At 40.5% G+C, this 20,751-nt stretch overlaps 2 protein-coding genes across 4 annotated transcripts in view; one reads left to right on the top strand and one right to left on the bottom strand.

Annotated features, from left to right (window-relative positions):
* Window positions 1–13,866, top strand: part of jak1 (Janus kinase 1) — a 35,230-nt gene extending 21,364 nt beyond the window's left edge. The window contains exons 12-25 of one of the 2 annotated variants that reach the window (XM_080888075.1): window positions 382–491; window positions 756–908; window positions 1,009–1,096; window positions 1,189–1,316; window positions 1,461–1,599; window positions 3,832–3,983; window positions 4,142–4,292; window positions 5,106–5,194; window positions 5,564–5,756; window positions 6,011–6,135; window positions 6,222–6,394; window positions 6,999–7,116; window positions 7,567–7,677; window positions 9,393–13,866. In XM_080888075.1, coding sequence (XP_080744201.1) covers window positions 382–491; window positions 756–908; window positions 1,009–1,096; window positions 1,189–1,316; window positions 1,461–1,599; window positions 3,832–3,983; window positions 4,142–4,292; window positions 5,106–5,194; window positions 5,564–5,756; window positions 6,011–6,135; window positions 6,222–6,394; window positions 6,999–7,116; window positions 7,567–7,677; window positions 9,393–9,533 — 1,871 coding nt within the window. In that variant the 3' untranslated portion in view covers window positions 9,534–13,866. The remainder of the gene's footprint in view (window positions 1–381; window positions 492–755; window positions 909–1,008; window positions 1,097–1,188; window positions 1,317–1,460; window positions 1,600–3,831; window positions 3,984–4,141; window positions 4,293–5,105; window positions 5,195–5,563; window positions 5,757–6,010; window positions 6,136–6,221; window positions 6,395–6,998; window positions 7,117–7,566; window positions 7,678–9,392) is intronic. The other variant, XM_080888074.1, reaches the window with a different exon arrangement.
* A 6,099-nt stretch (window positions 13,867–19,965) lies between these two features.
* The window catches only part of raver2 (ribonucleoprotein, PTB-binding 2), a 97,254-nt gene continuing 96,468 nt past the window's right edge, over window positions 19,966–20,751 (bottom strand). For both annotated transcript variants that reach the window (XM_080888072.1, XM_080888073.1), the window contains one exon: window positions 19,966–20,749. In XM_080888072.1, coding sequence (XP_080744198.1) covers window positions 20,609–20,749 — 141 coding nt within the window. In that variant the 3' untranslated portion in view covers window positions 19,966–20,608. The remainder of the gene's footprint in view (window positions 20,750–20,751) is intronic.

Below are 20,751 nucleotides of genomic sequence, written 5' to 3'. Positions count from 1 at the left end.
CACATTTAAACACGGTTCTTATTTCATTCAGAACGCCAGGGCCTATATGATCATCTGTACATTTGTAAAATACAATACTTCACTGTAAAAATCATTCTTGCTTATACTTTTAATGTTATTGGATATTTGTATATTTTGATAATAAAGGCATGGTAGTTTTATCTTATTAAATATCAATAATATGTAATATATTAAATATATTAAAGCATCTACAGAGGTAGATTTAAAGTTTTCTAAACAGAATTTAAAATGATAAATACAGAACAGACAGACAGGCCATTTTTATATGAGGGCACACAGTTGTTCGCAAAAATAAGAATCTAAAGTATATCTTTTTAATATGTAATGCTTACAATCAAATCTGTTTTCTTTATGTTACAGAGATTTCAAATCTCCTCGTGGCCACCAAAAACAGAGCAACAGCCCCTAAGAGACACATGCCAGGCAATCAAGTCAGCTTCCCACGCATTCTCAAAGAGGACATTGAACAGGTACTCCTTCTCTCTTCTGTGTTAGTTTCCTTTTTTTGTTTATTCTTTAAATAAATCAAAGAATTACACTTTTTTACATTATTTTAAATGCATTCCGTCGCATTTTATAGTCCGGGCTCTGTTTTTTTTGTATGTGGAAATGAGAGTTGCGATGTTTTTGAAAAACCTGTAATAAAATGCTGCAAAAACCTTTCTTGTAGGAGGTATACTTTTGCTTTAATACTTTACACTATAATCTTTTGGGTTCTCTGTTGTGTCAACCAGGAGGAGCACCTGGGTATAGGTACAAAAACCAACATTTACTCGGGCACTCTGAAGGTGAAGGGTGAGGAGGAGGATGATGCAGGATATACATCCTTCCAGGAAGTCAAGGTGGTCCTAAAGGTGCTGGGTTCTGGACACAGGGACATCTCCATGGTGAGCTCCTAAAGATGTGGAACATCCCAGAAAATTCCATCAAATTGTATCTATCCTGTAACATCTAACCATACTGAAATGTTTGTCTTTCTGTTGAAAGGCTTTTTTTGAAACGGCCAGTAAGATGCAACAAGTGTCCCATAAACATATTGTGCTGCTCTATGGAGTGTGTGTCCACCACCAGGAGAGTAAGTGCATATTAGAAGCGGTGTGGTTGTCTAATGAGGTTCTTATTCCTGTGGCTAAGGTTTTTGACACCTTTCTCTTTGTGTACCATAAGATATCATGGTGGAGGAGTTTGTCCAGCTGGGACCACTGGATGTGTTTATGAGGAGACAACAGACTCCACTCAGCACATCGTGGAAGTTCCAGGTGGCCTTGCAGTTGGCATCAGCCCTCAGTTACTTGGTAAGAGAGGAGAACAAAAGACACAGTCCATGAAAACTTGTTTTTAGCCATGGATTAATGTCAATATTAGCGTCTTTTATTAAATGTGAAAGCGTATCCTCTTGATTATGGACGAAAATGTGTTCTGTCCCGTGTTTGTTGTAGGAGGACAAAAAGCTGGTCCATGGCTTTGTGTGTGCTAAGAACATACTGCTGGCCAGAGACGGACTCGGTAATGATGAAGGAGGGCCATTCATTAAGCTCAGCGACCCAGGAATACCAATCACAGTGCTCACTAGAGAGGGTAAGTCCACATACAGACAGGCTCAGTTTGGATTACTAAAAATGAAACTTAAATGGTTACAGAATAGCTGCCATGGAAAATTTCACAGTAACTTCCACTTTTCTAGTCAGCTGTAACTGAAAGTAAAACCAGTGGATGAGTGTCAGAAAGTCATTGTGCAATCTATAAAGAAAAAGGATGTGTAGTATCTTTCTTAAAAGTTGTTTATGTAGCATTTTCAGTCCGAGAAACATTTCACTCAGCCTCTCATCCAGGTGACTAATATAGTAATACAATAGTATAGCAGTATAGTGCATGCTGCTAAGAGCCAATGATGGGGAAATCAAACAATCTCTGGCTAAGCACAACACAGAAGGAAATGGCCATCTCTGATCTGTGGAGGGGGCCATCTTACAATGCTGTGGTTGTGGCCATTCCCCAACTCTCTGTGAATGTTAGTCATGACCTTTGATCAGTGGTCAGGACAGTTTGCATATTAATGATCATGAAACTGGCCTCACGTCGGGGGTGTTACTTTCGGTCATTCTGCAAATGTAGTACTTATGAGCTTGGGGAAATCTGCAGTCAGCTGAGGCTGAGGAAATCACTGAGGTGAGTTACGAAACGTTTCTCCCACAAAATCAACTTTCTGGTATTTCCTTACGTGGATGATTGAGCGTGCATCAAGATGGATACAATCTTTGCTCGCTGTGGGGACAAAGCCTCCAGTCGTGGCCAAGTGGGTGGAATCACAAGCAGTAAGGAAGTTGACACAAGAGGGCGAGGCTCTGTGCTAAATACAGGCACTAGGAAGCTGGCTCTGGGCCATCTTGCTCTAAGTAATTACCTTAGACCCTCCTCATCCTCATCCATTATCATATTTACTTTTTCCATTCATGACAACGTGTTTTTCCGCACGACACTGATGTCAGACCGTCTTCTTACTGTTAGTCTTGTTACTACAAACTGTATGTTTAAGCCAAAATAATCAGGATTAAAACTGCAAACATAATTAGATGATGTTTAATTTGGCATTGAAACCAGTTTAAAAACAAACCAGGACACAAAGTTTATGAAAACGACAACACATCAATGTTGGCTTGCTTGAGTGACACTTTATCTGATAAACAATTTTCACTTAAATGTGGGGTGACTACTGTTAGCTTTCTCTCTTTTTGCTTCTGTCGTGCCCTCATTTTCTTTCCACTCAACATAGAAAAGATACAAAATGAACATATTTCTGATGAAGCACAGGTAGTTGACCATAATTTAAGGCTAGGTATTGGATCAGAGAAGACAGCGCAACTAGGATATGTCTACTTTCAAATGGCTTATGTTTCTGCTTTTCTGCAAGAGTTAAAGTTGTGTGATGACCCAGTGCGCTTGTATAAACCACAGAACAGTTAGAACTGTTTCTGCACAAATGCCCACTGCCATATTCTCCTGGGAAGGCTCCTCCCTCACCATTTGTTCCCGGAACTTTACCGTTTTTTTCCCCATGTCTCCATCACTTTACTGATCAACTGGTTTTCCAGTTAGACATCGATGTTCTTGTACATGGATTTGATTGAACATAATGGATAAAGTGCTCAGAAACCCACTGGGAGCAGTCTTCAGTGCTTCCCAGCAATTTCAGATCACTTTGCTCAAAACCCTCTAATCCATTGTCCCCCCCCCCCCCCCCCCCAATTATGTAATTTCCCGCTCAGATATCTGTTCGGCTCCCCCACCGTTTCTTTCCTTCTTGACCTCTTAGTACTTACACTGCTCATCTATCTATCTAGTGGAGGTCAGCCAATCATTTAGCCCGTCTTCCAGTCAAAGCCGAGCCGGCCAATACAAAGCCTTTTTTTAAAATTTACTTCAAGCAGCAATTTAACATTTTGTGTCGGCTACCTGCCAGCTGGCTTGTCAGAGCTAGACTGTAATTAATTATTTTTCTTTGAAATTGGGGCATCGTGAGTGTGTAGACGCATAACCTGCCCTAAGATGTCTTTTACAGTGTGAAAAGTCCACACACACACACACACACACACATATACACACTCACACACACATGCATATGTTTTGGGGGTTTTAGCCGTTTATCAAGAACAAACTGGTGACGTTAGAGCCTGAGGATGATAACATGATTTGATAATTAAGTAAAAACATGTTGTTCACGGTTTCTTTTTTGCTTTTACTTCATGAAACTTGAAACTGCAAGTGCAACTTTTAAACAAAGTGGAGTTTGTTTGTGTCCACTTTGTGCAGAGTGTGTGCATCGTATCCCGTGGATTGCTCCAGAGTGTGTGAGGAATGCCTCGTCACTGGGTGTCGCAGCTGACAAATGGGGATTTGGTACTACTCTGTGGGAGATCTGCTATGATGGCGAGGTTCCCCTCAAAGACAAGAAGCTTACAGAGGTAAAGAGCACACACAAGCACTGATGATCATCCAACCAAGTGTCCCTCGGTTTCTTTCTGTTTTGTTTTTTTTTTAACCATCTCTGTCCATCCGTATCGACTGGTCAGTTTTCATGCAGCACCTTGTTCATACGTGTTTTCATGTCTGTTCTGAGCAGAAGGAGAGATTTTATGAAACAGAGTGCCAACTGGCCACCCCGGACTGCACAGAGCTAGCTGAACTCATGACCCACTGCATGAACTATGACCCCAAGAAGAGACCTTTCTTCAGGGCTATTGTCAGAGAGATGGATCAGCTCATAGAAAAAAGTATGTCCGAGTATGTCTGTACGTCATATAAAACCAGTTTTTACACTTAATAAAGAGGCTGCACATATGAAACCTGAGCAGCATTAGATTTCAGTCATCGTATTGCTGCTGTGTCCAGCTTTTATTCGTTCTAGATGCTCAGAGTTGAAAAATGTTTAATTTAAGCCAATAACACTGCATAAGACTACAAAACAAGTGAAGTACAAGTTAAAACATTGTGATCTTTTTTTGTTTGTTTTGTTTTTTAAATATCGGCATGGTACCTGAATGTGAAGCATGCTTTCTATCTCATGGAGTAGCAGGCTGTGAACAGACTTGTTTACACTACTCAGAGGTTCTTGAGGAAGTTCACTGGGTGCATTGTCAGAGATCAGCCCCTCAAATGGGCCCCATGGCAGGATATTATACTCTCTTCTTCCACCTGCTGGTTAGAATTGGGTACTGCAACCCATTTTACTCAAGCCAGTTTTATCATATAATGAAACCCTAAGGGACAAAAATATTTCAAGCTACTATAATTCTCACTGTTTGTGAGTATTGTTTGTTTGTTTGAATTTTTTGTTAGAATTAGGTAAATATTCAAAATGATGACACGTAAAAGGTTTTGCCTGAGTGATGTATTGTCCTGCCAGAAGTAGCCATTTCTGTGGAAACATGAGTAAACAGGTAATTACATAACCACACAGAGTTCTAGTGAAAACGTCGACACTGTCAACCACAATGGACTTCCTATGACACAAGCGTGCATGTGCTGTGGGAGAGACGTGCTGTACTCAGTGTGCCTAATGAATTTGCCTCTTTTTGTTCTTTCAGACCCTTCTATCAAACCCCAGCCAACACCAGATGTTGACCCCACCATGTTTGAAAAGAGATTTCTCAGGAAGATCAGAGATCTGGGAGAGGTACAGTGCTGCTGTGTCTAGCTTCATTCGTGTTGAGCCAATCATAGGATTCATTTTGTTAGTAATTAGACTGACGCACAAAAAACTTGGCACCAGACATGAAAAATGGCTTTATTAAATATAAGTCTATTTGGTCCAGTGGGTGTAAGCTTACAGGTATATATAAATATATATATTGCAGTGGCCCCTCTTTTTAGGGGTCACCACAGCAGGTCATCTGCCTCCATCTATCCCTAGGACCTTCAGAGCTTCCCTGTGATCTGAGCATAACAGAACTAGATGAACTAAACGAGCCAATGGATGAAGTTTCCCATGTAGTTGTTTGTCTGCTGTTCAGTACTTAAAATTTGTTTCATGTTTCTCGTGCAGGGTCACTTTGGTAAGGTGGAGCTATGCCGCTACGACCCTAGGGGGGACCGAACGGGCGAGATGGTGGCTGTGAAGTCGCTGAAGCCCGAGAACCGAGAAGAGCAGAGCAACAACCTCTCCAGAGAGATCGACATCCTGAAGGATCTCTACCATGAAAACATAGTCAAATATAAGGGCATTTCCCAAGAAGAAGGTATTCTGTCCACTGCATGATGATGATATTGAAGATTTTGAATGTGTTTTTAAAGTTAGTTTTTGAGAGAGAAACTGACATAACCGAATATTAGAAATTAACTTTTAGTTTGACTCTATAAATTGAGCGAGGACATACTTGTTGTTGAAGACCATAAATAGATTCTGGAGTAAACCTTCAGACCAGCAACAAGTGTTTCAAACATAATATCATGTATACACAAAGTCTGACTGCATGTTTTTATGAATCTATAGGTGGTCAGGCTATTAAGCTGATCATGGAGTATCTTCCACTGGGCAGCTTGAAGGAGTATCTGCCCAGAAACAGAGCCAGGATCAGCATCCCCACCTTGCTCAGCTACTCTGTGCAGATATGCAAGGTAATGCACCTTCTCTTCAGTTCCTTCAATTCCTTTTGGTCACTCTGAACCTGATGAAACATGACACTGTGTTTAATTCATTTTAGGGAATGGACTATTTGGGATCTCAAAATTACATCCACCGTGACCTGGCTGCCCGAAACGTGCTGATGGAGAACGAGACGACTGTGAAGATTGGTGACTTTGGCCTCACGAAGAGCATCAAAGATAACGAAGGTTATTACACAGTCAAGGACGAGAATGACAGCCCTGTTTTCTGGTAAGTCAAGAGGACAACAAAGAGATAATAGCTGAAAACCTGTGTGTGTGTGTGTGGTGGGGGCGGGGTGTCAGATGGTAAATGAAATGGATTGATAGGATTAATATAAAAAAGGCGCATATGGGCTCTTCTTTCTAGCAATATATTGACTCTGGTGTCAGCTGGCAGATAATTAAGCCTCAAGGATGTGTTTGCACTAAAATGACAGAAAAATGCACACTATGTCAGTCCGAGTTGTTTTATTCTATGAGGACATTAATCTCTAAAGCAGCTTTAATTATTATTTTTTAAATAAGATAACAAATAACAAGAAAACTGTTTAATAGTGGTGAACTATTACTGTTGTCCAACTCGCACACACGTCACCAAAAGTGACGTCACATCCGTTGGCACAAGCCATGCTTAGGTGCTGTTTGGGCCGGGTCTGCGCCTCTCAGGTTTCGTAACCTTGTGACGGTCCCACAGCGACACAAGTGTTAGATTTAGCTCTGCTGTTAACATACAGTTGAGGACACTATATGTTGCTCAGTAACCTCTCAGTATAGTGGAAGGATGAAGAAGGAACTGTCACAGTGACTGAGCCTTTATGCTTTTTGTGTTTCAGGTATGCTCCCGAGTGTCTGACTCTCTGTAAGTTTTACCTCGCTTCAGATGTTTGGTCCTTTGGGGTGACGATGTATGAACTCCTCACTTACTGCGACTCTGCCAAGAGCCCGATGAATGTAAGTGTGCAGCACTTTCATTACTAATATTTCCTATCTGCGACTCTGCATTAAGTACACATACTGTGCCAGTCGTGTAAAGTAAACGGCACACACATATTTGTATGTAGCAGATGGTGTTGGTCTTTGGCCAGAGTGGCAGATGATAGACTCCACTGTGAGCTTTCCAAAGTAGCTCGAGCCAGTGCTAAGAGCTCATTTTATCATTAACATCTTTTTACATCAGGCTTTTTGCTGCTACCAGAAGCACTAACTAATAAACCTGCACAGATTAGAAAGACTGAAGAATTATGGAAGCTAGAAAATAAAAGCCATTAAACCTGCAACACAGAGTGTGCACGTTCAACACTGCTATGACTAAAGTTGTATTTCTATGGCCCACATCTAAATGAAAGTAGAGAAAGTGTAGCGTATTTTCCTTTTGTAATCTCCCCTTGTCCTTACCCTCAGTGCTTCCTTGAAATGATTGGTAAAACTCATGGTCAGATGACTATCATCCGATTGGTGAAGGTGTTGCAAGAAGGAAAGAGGCTGCCGTGTCCTAAAGACTGTCCTGACTCTGTAAGTATTACCAGCGGTAATGATTTGGCTTTTTTTGTTTTTATTTACACAAATCCAAATACAGCATATTGAAAGAAAAACAACAGCCACAGTAGGCTTCAAGAGAAGGTAAATATGGGGCTCTTAATGTGTGATGCGTTGTATTCATTCATTGGGAGTTTTTTACCTTAAATAGTTGACATTCATCTGTGCATTGTTGAGTACAAAATTGAGACGTTCTTACTCATAATCCAGTCATTTTTACTGCAATCACCAGTTTTTCACTCACAAACTGTGTTTCTTTCATAACTTCGCTCTTTAAAGAAGAACCGTTAACCACCGATGCTGCTTTTAGATATCTTTTTCAGACATTTCTACAGAAACTGCTGATGTCGGTTTCTGTAGAAATGTCTGATTTACACGAGATGTGGATTGACTTCCTGAAATATTGCTAATCATAGCAGTATCTTCACTGTGCTTTTATGGCATACTTCAGTAAAGGGGCACTCATTTCTTTCCTAACCTATTTACCGTAATTGTCGGGCTATAAGCCGCTACTTTTTGCACAAGCTTTGAACCCTGCGGCTTTTAGTCAGGTGCGGCTTTTCTATGGATTGTCCATGATTTTTGTCATATCGTAAGACGATTTGTTTTGTGTGTTCCGCTGTTGTACGGCACTACGTTGCCTGGCGGAAGGATCGGGGTTCAAGAGTGGTATGTTAGTCACATGTCCGTCCGCCAGGCAACGTAGTGCCGTACGAAGTAGCGCGAAAAACAAACTTCAAAGTAGCGGTACGCGTTCAGCGGGAGGCGTGGATGATGAGCGGCGATAAACTTGCGAAAAGCAAGTTATGCTCAACTCCACCGGTGGATTCTGACAGCGTGGAAAAGTGTGAAAGCATCCACGATCACCAATGGATTTTGAAGGGCTGGACTGCTGCATGATGGAGAGGAGGACACCGCCACGGCCCTTCAGAGGGTGTTCGACTCTGACACTGACAACGAGGATTTCTTTGGTTTTGAAAGTGACAACGAAGGAAAGGAGCTAAGAGTGGATGACGAAGCCATCCTGAGCCTGTTTGTATCCGACACTGGAGGAGAGGACTTTGGTGGTTTTAGTGCGTAGGAAGAAGAGAAAGATGGTGGTGAATGACTGACTTTTCTTCTTGTTAAAGCCGTGTCACTGCACCTGAGCCTAAAAGGTAGTCCGAATCTATTTTTCTGGTGTGCTGTAGGCTACTGTTATGTACTACATGTGCAAATATGTACCCATAACTTGTTTTTCAAAATATTAATAAAAGTGATGTCTCCAAACAGCCATCTCTTTCCTGACAATTCCCTTTGTGCATATTCTCTTACATATGATAAGTCAACATTGAAACACCTGCGGCTTTTAGTCAGGTGCGGCTAATGTATGTACAAAACAGGATTTTCCCCTGATTTTAGCTTGTGCGGCTAATATTCAGGTGCGCTTTGTAGTCCGGGAAATACGGTAAGCAGAACTAAATAGTGAACAATTTTAATTGTAATCTTTGGTTTTATGTTAAATCAAAATGATTCAGTGAGTTTTAACATGCTGTCAGGTCACACTGAGGTTGCAGGCATTTAAGCAGCCGTCCAAGGAAACCTGACAGCATCAGATGTAAAAGTGTAGCGAGTCAGAGCTGCTGCAGTTTTGTTCGATTTTTAATTTTTAACAAAACTTCTTTTGATTGCTGTTTCTTTTTCCCTGACAGGTGTATGAGCTGATGCGAAGATGCTGGGAGCAGTCACCCGAGAGGAGGATCACCTTCAAGCGCCTGATTGAGGAGCTCACCACCGCTCAACAGCTCGCCCAACAGCAGCAGCAGCAACAAAACAGCCAACCAACTTTCTGAGGCGCTTGCAGTGAAGCTGACTTTGCTTGCCAGTCTGGATGCAAATGGAGATCCTGACCCCCGCCCCTCCTTCAGATCAGCATCTGCTTGTGCAGCTTTATTGTAAAGTCACGCTCCTTCATACTCACGTTTAAACTTTTAACTACCATGCCATAGTCTGCTATATTTTTTAAGGTTTTTATTTCACATATATTCAGATTTTGTGTTTTCAATTAAGAGTATTAGAAAAATATTTTAGCCCTCTTGTATACTACATGACCTGATCGCTTACTTCCAGCTGTCTTGAATATTATAAACGATTTGCACTGTCTTGTGGCCCAAAGACCTTCGAATTATGCAGGACTCTTGATGATGGACAATGGAAAGATTTTTTTAAAAAGGTCAAGGAAGGGACTCTTTTATGCCTGCATTTAATGGTTACATCACAGCCTTATTTGGGATGGATAGCTGGCAAAATCACGCTAGAAAACCTCACGTGGATGGATGGATGGATGGATGGATGGGATAAAGAAGATGGAACATAACCACAGATATCCAAGCTGTGGCTTCAGAGTTTTGTGCCACTGCTGTTTTGTTTTATGGACTCCTCTTTTTGGGAGAAACTTGCCAGATTTGAGCCTAGGAATTATGTGTGATAAACATCTGGATTTGCTGTTCGTGATGTGCACATGCAGTCACAGAAAAGTGGCATGTCATTAGAGCCAGTAGTCGGTCAGCATTTTTCCTTCCACCCCACTGTTGTGACTGTTTTACAGATTAAATATTTGCACGGTTAAAAACCATCAGTTCTTACTTGTAATTTCACGTTTTTTTCCTGATTAACAAAAAAATTAAACAAAATCTTTTGGGAATTTTGTGGACCATTTGAAAAAATGCAAGCACTGCGTTTGCACAAGAACAGAAAATCTGTTATTTTTTGTGTTCTTTCGATGTAACGGATGGATCGGTTATATCTTAACAGTCGACTGTTATTTGTGAGTACAATACTTGCGAGAGGCACTTGAGGGCAGTACAACTATACTTTTCCTTTTCTCTGATGTTATGGGGCTTTTAGTCTGAACCACAAATATTATATATCAAATACATAGACTCATTTTAGAGCCAATTCTCACTACTGTGGATTGTCTGTGAAGGAAGTTTAGATGATGTAACAAAAGCAAAAGTGGTGATTTTATACATTGTGTGCATGCCTTTTCCCCCCCCAATTTGCTAAAAAAGTATAATTTCTCCAACACTCATGTCGTCTGTGCATTTTCCAGTGTATACGTGCATTTATCCATGTGTATGTTGTATCATTTGAGCAGAGGGCTTTAGATATGCAGCCAGAAACTTTGCGCTCAGTCATGTATAACAACCCCAGAAACAGAGTCTACATAAAGGCGACAACAACAGGAGAGGGATGTGCTTCAGCCCACATTTTATTTAGGAATGTAAAAGACAATTCCTTCTGCTCTAAATAAGAGAAAAGAAATATATATTTTTCAAAAAAAAAAGATGTAAGTATGACTTATGGAATTTAAAATGATCCATAAATACACCATGAAAAAATAAATAAAATCAATGTTTGTGTCGTGTTTTGTCTGTCAGTCCAAATTCAGTATCATCACCTTCTGAAAACAGCTGGTTCTGTACATTACAGTTTGCAAGTAGGCATGCTAAGATTGCTCTAGAAAGACCTTATTCACAGTAAAACAATATCAATGTAAGTGTGATATAAAATTTTTGCAAAATCTAATGTATATTTCAGGTCAGAAAAAAACTAAACAAAATAAACTCCACATACTTAAAAAGCAGAAGCTGTTTACAAAGCAATAAGCAACAGCAAATTCTAGATTCATCTACAGCCATTAAAATGTGTTAGAAAAAAACCCTCAGAAATACTTTAGTATTGCAAAGCTTTGTGATCAACACACACACGCAGTCATTCACTATTGCAAAGTCCAGCATCAACGCTGGTCTTGTGTAATACGCAGGATACATATTGAGTACAGAGGCATCGCACAGATGCTGAGAGGGAGCTCGGTTTACACAAGAACAGAAAGAAAGAAAGAAAATTGTGGATTTGGCTGTGTTTGTGCAAATTCTACAAACAAATAAATCACAATTCAGCTAAACTGCACAAGACACAACATTTTCTATTCTAATGGAAACGGAGCTCTCAGACAATCAGCCCGACTGTTTTTTCATGTCTATTAACAACTCTTTTTTTTTTTTGTTAAAGTTGCATTTGCACATAGTTTATCCAGAGCTCTAAAGTCTAAAAATCAACCACGCAACACAAGACTGGAGAGCATCCTTTAGTTCACATGTACAATCGTCAGGAGGCCGTCACATGTAGCTGGTGGTACAGAGAGGCACAGAAAATAAAGAAACTGCCCTTTATCTTATCAATCTAACCCATATAACAATAATCAATAACAAAAAAAAAAGGAACTGGAACTCAACATTAGTGAAAGCCTTAAAAATACTATTTGTACTGTGAATGTTGGGAGGAAGATTATAATATTGCAACACAGGTTCTTTCTTTTTTTAACAACATAGAGAAAAGAGAAGTGACACCAGTGAATCTTGACCTGTAGGTTGTGATGGGAGGCAAATGTTGAGTTACTACACTGCACCAAGCATTTGAATGCACAAATTAAAAACTCTCCAGAATGCAAAGGTTTGGTTCACAGTGAAACCAAAAGCCTGTAATTCTCCCCAAAAATCCTACTGTTAGCACAAATCATTAAGTATTAACAATGTGCCTTTTGTCCTGTTTTCCTCACAGTCTTCCTGTTAAAGGGGAGTTTTTCCTTCCCACTGTTGCCAAAGCTCTTGCTTATATGGGGTCATGTGATTGTTGTAGGGTCTTTACCTTAATATAAAGCACTATTTGTATAAATAAAAGTTAATTGAACAGAGCCAGCACCACAGCACCCCCTGGTGTATGTGTTTACACAGACAGACTGCATTCATTGCAGTGTATCATCTTCAGCTGTGTGAAACTGCCAGACGTGTCACGGTTTCTACTTTCTGTTTGAAGGCTGAAGGCTACAGAGTATTCAGTCATGTCCAAGTTACGTCTCTGAGTCCACAGTTAAGGCTGCTGTCTGGGTTTGTTGAGGAGGCTGGATGATTCACTCTACAGGCGATAAAATAACACGCCTAATTATATGAATGTCTTATTATGTCTTCATCGAGATTCAGCTCTAAACAGAAGAACTGTGCCAGAGCGAAGGGGGGAAATGGTGTTCGAGAGTCCATCTAATACTCATACTCTACCAAATGAGAGGAGACATTTTCCAGTGTGCTGGAGTATGAGTATGTGTGTGTGTGTGACAGCTCTACAGGTACATGCAACATGCAGGAGTCTGGCAGACAGAAACACTTCACTGAGCAAGGAGACAAAATCTAAAAAAAAGAAAAAGATATTCCTGCAGGCTGAGTAGCTGAAGGCAGCTGGAGTTGTTTATCCACCGCTCTCTTTCTTTCAGCCCGTCTCTCCTTACTCCCATTAGCTGCCAGAAGCCCATTTTTAGAGAGCTCCAGCCCCATAAGCGCGTACACAGCGCCAGCTAAATTCACCCCACCGGCTCAACTCATAATGTGCAAATTCAGGAACGTTGAGAAAGCTTCGAAACAAGGGAGGTATTTACTGAAGGGATGACAAATGGAAGTTTGGAAGCTGTGGCAAACACAGTTTAACGATGCATATCTGCTATTGGTAGATGTGCGATGTTCACGAACAAAGCAGAAGCGAAGGAAGAGCTAAAAAAATAAAAATAACTCTGGGCTTGAAGTGAGGATGGTGTAGCTGTTTCTGTAGCAGCCCCAAAGGACAAAACAGAGAGAGAGGAAAAAAGGGAAAAAGCCTAAATCTAGACATCCCAAAACAAACAGGTGAAGCGCTACAAAAACAGACACCAGCACACAGGATGGACTCTTTGACCTGCGCAGACAGGTGAAGACAGGGAAGAGGAACAACTGTACACTAGAGCTGGGCGATATGAGATTTTTTCATATCACGATATGTTTTTTTCATTTCAGGCGATAACGATATCTATCACGATATAAGCCAAATAACTATATTTGTAAGATTTAAATGTGCCGTTGCTCACAAGTAAAATGTGAAATAATCAGCAGCTTGTTTTTATTTAAATATTTATTTCCCATAATAAGTTCAACAGGGTAGATGTACTTAAGGAACATGAGACTTTTTCAGATAAATAAAGGCAAATATTGCAAACTACACAAAAGGCAGCCGCTAAAGCGTTTAAGTTTCAAAATAGAACAAACGAAACAGACTACTAAATTGTCAATTCCACTTAGAAACAAAGTATTAATTCTAAAAATAAATCTTAGTTTGTTTTACAGAAGAACAGACAAAACTGACTAACTTTTGTCAATATCAAATAAACTGAGAACTAAAAGGAAATTCTCAATCTCTCCTTGTTGTATAGCTTAGCTTTTCAAACAGTTTTAACAGTTACTTTAGTCTGACAAAAGCCGAATGACAAATTAGCGCTTCCAGTCAGAGACTGAGGCTACGTCCACATGTACACGGGTATTTTTGAAAACGGAGATTTTCCGTTTTCGTTTTAAAAAATAATCCCGTCCACACATAAAGGCAGAAATGAAGGAAAACGCTGCTATGAACATGCCAAAGCAGCAGGTGGCGCTAGATTCCTAACCGTGCAGAAATGTTGGCCAATCAGAAGTCTAGAAGCCTCGGTGGGAAAAAGTAAACAAAGCTGGGGCATAGAAGCAGAACCGAGTCGTATGTGTGGAGGGACAGTAACTGTGTGTATATGTAAGCATTTAAACACTGCAGAGAGTAGAATTAACAGTAACAGTATTGTAGAAATTCATTTCACCGAAACAATAACGTGGCGCACAGTGTGACGCATGCACCAGTTTATTGTATTTCCAGACTTGCTGTCGGCACAATTTACAGTGCACGCTACTCTGTTTTTTGTCAGACTTGAAATAGCCGAAATACCTTCACACTACGGAACTTCTATGGCTCTTCCGTTCGACAATCTCTCCGGCATTGGAACCATCATCTGTTTTCTCTTCGGTCACGCTCGGTTGATTTTTCTAGTCGGTACACTCATTTCCTCCATTACCCGCTGGCTGCTTCCCAAACAAACACACGTGCGGCTTGGCACTTGTGCTGTACGTAACAAGTCACGCGACGTAGAGCTGCGGCTGTGATTGGTTCGGCTCTGCGCTACTTAATTTGGATTGGCCGACCTTTTTTTTTTTTTTTTTTTTTTTAAAAAAGAGGACAAGAGCGGCGAGGTCTATCGCGATAGCTTAATTTCTCTATCGAGTAAAAGTTATATCGCGATAGATATCGTTATCGTTCTATCGCCCAGCTCTACTGTACACTGTATATTAAGCAAACAAAAATGGATGCCGTTTTGTGGGATAGCTTTCACAGTTTAGTGAAGCTGCAATCATATCCTGTTTTTTCTTGTCACTAAAAAAATTGAATCACACTTTATTAAAATACACACACTGAAGACGACCTGAAACAAGACAGTGAGACCTCAAGAGCAAAAAGTAGGATCGTTTTCTTAAACCAGAGGAGTCGCCCCCTGCTGGCCATGAAGATTTTAAAAAATGCAGGTCGACTTTTCAAAGGCCCATCTTTTATTTACAGTTTGTGAGCCTGATGGGCCTTGTAGCACTGCTCCTTATTAGTGCCCTTTAAAGATCCTGGGACTGTAACAATTTCTCTTGTAACCTTTGTGTTTTTGCATGTTTAACTTCATTGTTGTGCTTTCTCACACTTCTGTGCTTAGTCTAAAGGGGCCTCTGCACACTTTCATTAGATGCAAATGTAATCAATAACTAAAAACACTTCTTACAGAAGACGTTTGCTCTGTTTATCCCCAGTGGCTGACGAATAACAGCTTGAATAGTGGAAGGACAAGGTCTGTGTGATCTGGGCAGAGAAGGATAGCGGGGTGTAGGGCTGCTCAATTAATCGAATTTTAATCACGATTACGATCTGGGCTTTCAACGATCATTAAAAATGACTGAGCCGATTATTAGCCCCTCCCTCATTTATCCGCGACACCTTAAAGGCCGGTCCGTGAAAATATTGTCAGGCATAAACCGGTCCGTGGCGCAAAAAAGGTTGGAGACCGCTGATTAAGAGGACCCGAGGGAAGCTCGGAAAGCTAAGCAGAAGTTATTTGGAGAGGAGAGTGACTGCCGTTGGTTGAAAAGAGTTTAAAAAAAAAAAACTTCAGTGGTGTTGCACACTATTTTATATTATTTTTTTAAAGTCATTGTTAACCCTTTAAAGCCGGTCAGAGCAGTAAGCTCCGTGTTGTGTAACTATTGTTAAATCCCTGTAGAACCTGAACCGCGTAAGCTAGCGCAATAATTTGTTTTGCATATGAAACCGGAGGAGTTGTACTTACATCTTATGCCATCAGCTTGTCCTCGGTCACGGTTTCGTTCCACATAAAGCTTTGCAAAAATTGCAAAAATTGCATAAAAAGCGCTTGCAGGAACAAAAACATAATATTCCAGAAACACGCTTCGCCGTTCCTATCAGCTGTTCGTAACACTTCCCACAGTGAAATGATGCACATGCTGTTTTCTTTGCAAATTTGCATCATAGGATTGTTTTTTGTTTTTCCTGCAGTATATAAAAATTGCTGTATCTCCAAAATAAAACTATGAAGACACTCAAAATAAATTTCCTGTTGTTGTAAACTATTTTTTGCAACTTTATTGTATTTAAAGTTTTGAGGGATAAACCTCTTAAATTTCTCCAAGTAGAAATATATGTAAACAAAACAAAAGCGATTTTCAATTTTTTTTTGTAGTTTATTGCACTTTTTTGCAATTTATGTAATTACTATGGACTTAATGCATACATATTATTAAAATATGGGCTATAACAGTTGTATTGATGTATAGCAACTTGAAATGCTCCCACAAATGGCACTACAGCATGTAAAAAAATAATATAAGCTCTGGTGGACTTGGTTCTATGGTAGGTCTTAAAGGGTTAAATAAATATCGTCAAATAATCGTGATCTCAATTTCAGTGAAAATAATCGTGATTATCATTTTTGCCATAATCGAGCAGCCCTAGCGGGATGTGTTAGCTCAACAATGCCACCTGTTTAATGTTACACCGGCTAACATGGCTAACCCTGAAATATGAGAAGAAGAATAGAATTACTGCCAAGTCTTAATTAACCAGCACATTCAAATAATGGTACTGCACTGAATCTCATTTCTTCACTTAGATTATTGGGGGCTGAGTTCCAAACTATTCAGACAATTCCCTCCTGAATTTGAAAACATTTTCTGGGAAGTTTTATAAATAAATAAACATGTACTTCGTTTATAGGTACTTCTGTGATAGAAAACGAGGTCTAAAAGATCCAAGCTTTATGAAATTGAATGGATTTAGTCCACAGTTTTCAGACGTTCTGCAATATTGTACATAGTAACGACATTACGCAGATAAAAAAGATGACACAACTGATGAAAAACCACTAAAATAATTCAGGCGTCACTGACTTTAGTAAGAGGATCCAGACTGGACAGACAGACAGGAAAGCAGAAAAGCAAACAGTGCATTTTAAAGTCTGCTGCCTCAGCTGTTCATCTACAAAAGGCCCTGCTCATAACACACACATAGACAGGCGCTTCTAACTTAAAAGAGGTGAAGGTGAGAGCTGTCACCTAACAAAAAAAGAATAAGAGCAGAGCTGGAGTCCAGCTGGCTGCCTTTATTTTATTTTATTTTAAAGCACTCGGTGCTGGGAAGCAAATCAAACTGTGGCCCCGAGACAGGCCGCACAGCCAACTAGTCCAGACGACCACATCGCCATAAAATCTACTGAAGCACTTTGAGCTGATTCGCAGGAGACCCGAGCACAGCACAGTACAGCAGGTCGGAAAGTAATCTATTAAAAGAAATGCTTGAAAGGGTCTCGTGAAAGCTGATTTGACTGCTGACACAGACTTCATGGGCCAAATGAGGTTCACTCTCCTTAATTTCTAACAAACGAGCCGTCTACGAGAACAGCTCAGCAGATAATGAATTTATCTAATGTGCTTTTAAATGTACAGGTATGTAACGGGGAGGTACTGGGACAGATGGTGTGAGAATGCTCACATGGTTTCAACTGCTCTACTCCTCCACCTCTGTGCCACGCAGCTCTCCACGTGTACACCTTTTGTTTCCCAGAACCGGCCAATCAGAAGGGAGGGTAGAGTTTTTAAGTCCGTGGATGAAGCCTAGTGTAAGCTGAGAATCATGCAAAGCTACTCTAGAGTCCAAGATCAACAATGTGGAGGTATGAGCAGAATAAGGGCACTTTAATCATTTGGATGATGATTAGGCTCCATGAGAGGTGTTTTGAGTCCCAGCTTTAGTTACAAGATTTCTGCCTGGTGACTTTTCAGTTTGTGCAGGTATATAAAGCTGCTGCTGTATTCAGGGTTGCACCCATGTTCTCAAAATGAACTTCAAAGAGAGGTTTAGGGGAATGTTTTGGCCCATCTTAAAGTTTCATAGCCTTTAAATGGCTAATAAAATAATAATAATGATGATAAGAAAAGAGGCGGTCTGATAAAATGGGGCGGAGCTGTGAGATGGGGAAGTTGTGCGACAGTTTTCACTGACTTCACTGTAATCTGAAGACCTGCGACATCACGGAGCACGTGAGAGTCCATTTATTGCAAACCACAGAAAGCAGACAAAGATGGAACGGAAAACAGGAAGGTGAGCTTGCGTGTTTATTGCCCTTAATTTACCGTTGGTTTTTTTTCCCCACTGTAAGAACAATCCTGACATTCAGCACACCCGTCACACAGGCGGCAGCAAACTCACACCAGATTACTTGGACTAAACGAGTGTGTGAACATTATATATCACCAGTCACTGGTGTTCACACTAGTTGGGAGCGTGTGTTTTTCGGTGTGGCTGCAATAACAACATATGTATTTTTCTGCACAGGAATATTAAAAAAAATAATCGATTTTGTTTACACTGCAAACTTCTGCACAAGTTCTACATTCAACCTTCCAGCAGGAGAAGTGGGAACCTTAGTTATTGCCAGTTTGTTAGACACAGAGGGCCGCATGCACAAACCTAAATTCCAATGAATCGTAAAATTATGAATAAAAAGTAAAACCTCTCCTCTGTAATGAACACTGCACAAATTGCCTGGATACTGCCTGTGCCACAAATATCTCACCGGCAGAAAAATGCACATTAAAGTGGACCTATTATGGTTTTCTTCATCACATACAGCATCTATGCTGTGACAATAGTGTGTGCTCATATGAAATATGAAGACATTTTCAAATAATGAGGTATTTTGTTTTTGAGGACCAATCAGAATAAAGTCGATCAAAAGAGGGGGCGTGGTCTTGTTTCAGTCAGGGGATGAAGCCCAGTGTAAGCCTGTAAATCATGCAAAGCTACTCTAGCAGAGTCCAAGATTGTCAATGGTGGTAATGAGCAGAATAGGTCCACTTTGATAATTTACCCCAAAACACACACATAAAAAAGACCCTCCCTACAAGCATGAAATTAAAGTGCAGAAACTCACATGCAAAGCACCATGTTAGTAGCATCTCGTGTGCAAAAAAAAGAAAAAGAAAAGAGCTGAAAACCGTACAGACCATCTTATACAGCATACAATCTTACTGTTTTATTATAACAGCGACTTATGCAATATGCACACCATGCAAATGTATCCAAAATGACTTTCAAATGTCACTGCCAGTTAAATCTCTCAGTAATGACTAAATGCTTTTGTTTTTGGCTAAAAACAAACCGCTTATATTGTTTTTTAAAGGTGATCCTGAAGCTGTTTCACCACTGCCAGCCATCAGTTGATCATTTCATCCAGCTAAGATTTGCTACTCACGAGAGAAGCAACAGCACATGTTTTTTAACAGCGATTTGAGTACAAGTTTATTCGCAAAAGCAAACACACTCGGAACCTGCTTTGATTAGTAAATTACTTGAATTGCCTTGTAATATTATTATATTACAAATATATAACAGTATAGGTATAAACAAAACAAATCAGACACTAAAAGGTTTTACCTTCATTCATGTTGTACAACAGGCTCGCAGAGGAGCTCAGAAACATCCATTGTATGTGATATTGTCTGTTACACATGGCTTTATATATTCTGTATTACACTGCACTATTTACACCAGCCTTTTATTATCCATCCAGTCATTGTAAGAAAAGTCCATTCATTGAGGGAAGCTTTAAATTAAGGGCTTTGATTGGTTTAGGCCCTTTGTTTTCCTGATGTGCTCCCAAACCTTGGGATTGAAATGGCTGACATTTCCTACAGATACAGCAGAGCGGCACACACACACGCGCATAAATATGCACACACGTGTACTCTAATTCTCGGGGGGGGGGGGGGGGGGGGGGGGGGGGGGGTTTAAAGAGTAACCTGGTCTAATAAAAAGAAAAGAGAAAAAAGAGGGAAGCGAGAACAAAAAGATGTCAGACTGGCTGACAAATCAAAGGGCGAGTGTGCGACATCAGACACGTTCAGTCTTTTGAAAAAAAAAAAAGGGAGACTGGGATGGGGGGGGGGGGGGGGGTAGCTGGCTGCATGGCCAGTCCTAAGACAGTTTCAGAGGCAGACGGCGGGCCGCCCTGCTTGCAAATACAAAAGCTGCTTGTACATACAGATGCAATATACTTCAATTTACATGATATATTAGAAAAATTGTACAAGATAATAGTAGTTAAGTACAGTTAACACACTGACTGTGAAACAACAGCTTAAGTTAAAGAGTTAAGGCTTGAACAGGACAAAAATAACACTGTGTGTATATATATATATATATGTGTGTGTGCGTGTGTGTACATACGTGCCAAGATCAAAGAGCACTATGGCTTCATTTCACTCGAGCCATCTGCAAACCTAAATCTTTCAAACTCAACACTGACTTTTGTAGGACTGCAAAATGGCAGCCACAGAAAGGCCACTAGAGGGAGCTGTGACATCCAGCAGACATCCAGCTGTTTGCGCCTCCCTCCCCTAAGCTTTTAGGCTTCAAGGTGGTTCGGTTCAAACTAGAGCCTCTTCCTCTTAAAGTAGTCAGCGTACTGCCCCCCCAGGCCTTGCGAGTGCTGCCCGATGTAGGCCGCATCGGATGCTGTAACTTCCTGCACTGCCAGCTGAGGATACTCCCTCTTATGGCCCCTCGTCTGGTTCT

This window comes from Rhamphochromis sp. 'chilingali' (genome assembly GCF_963969265.1).
Source record: "Rhamphochromis sp. 'chilingali' genome assembly, chromosome: 7".
Classification (NCBI taxonomy): domain Eukaryota; kingdom Metazoa; phylum Chordata; class Actinopteri; order Cichliformes; family Cichlidae; genus Rhamphochromis; species Rhamphochromis sp. 'chilingali'.
Note: the sequence above shows the minus strand (reverse complement) of the source record. Positions and strands in the feature narration are given on the sequence as shown.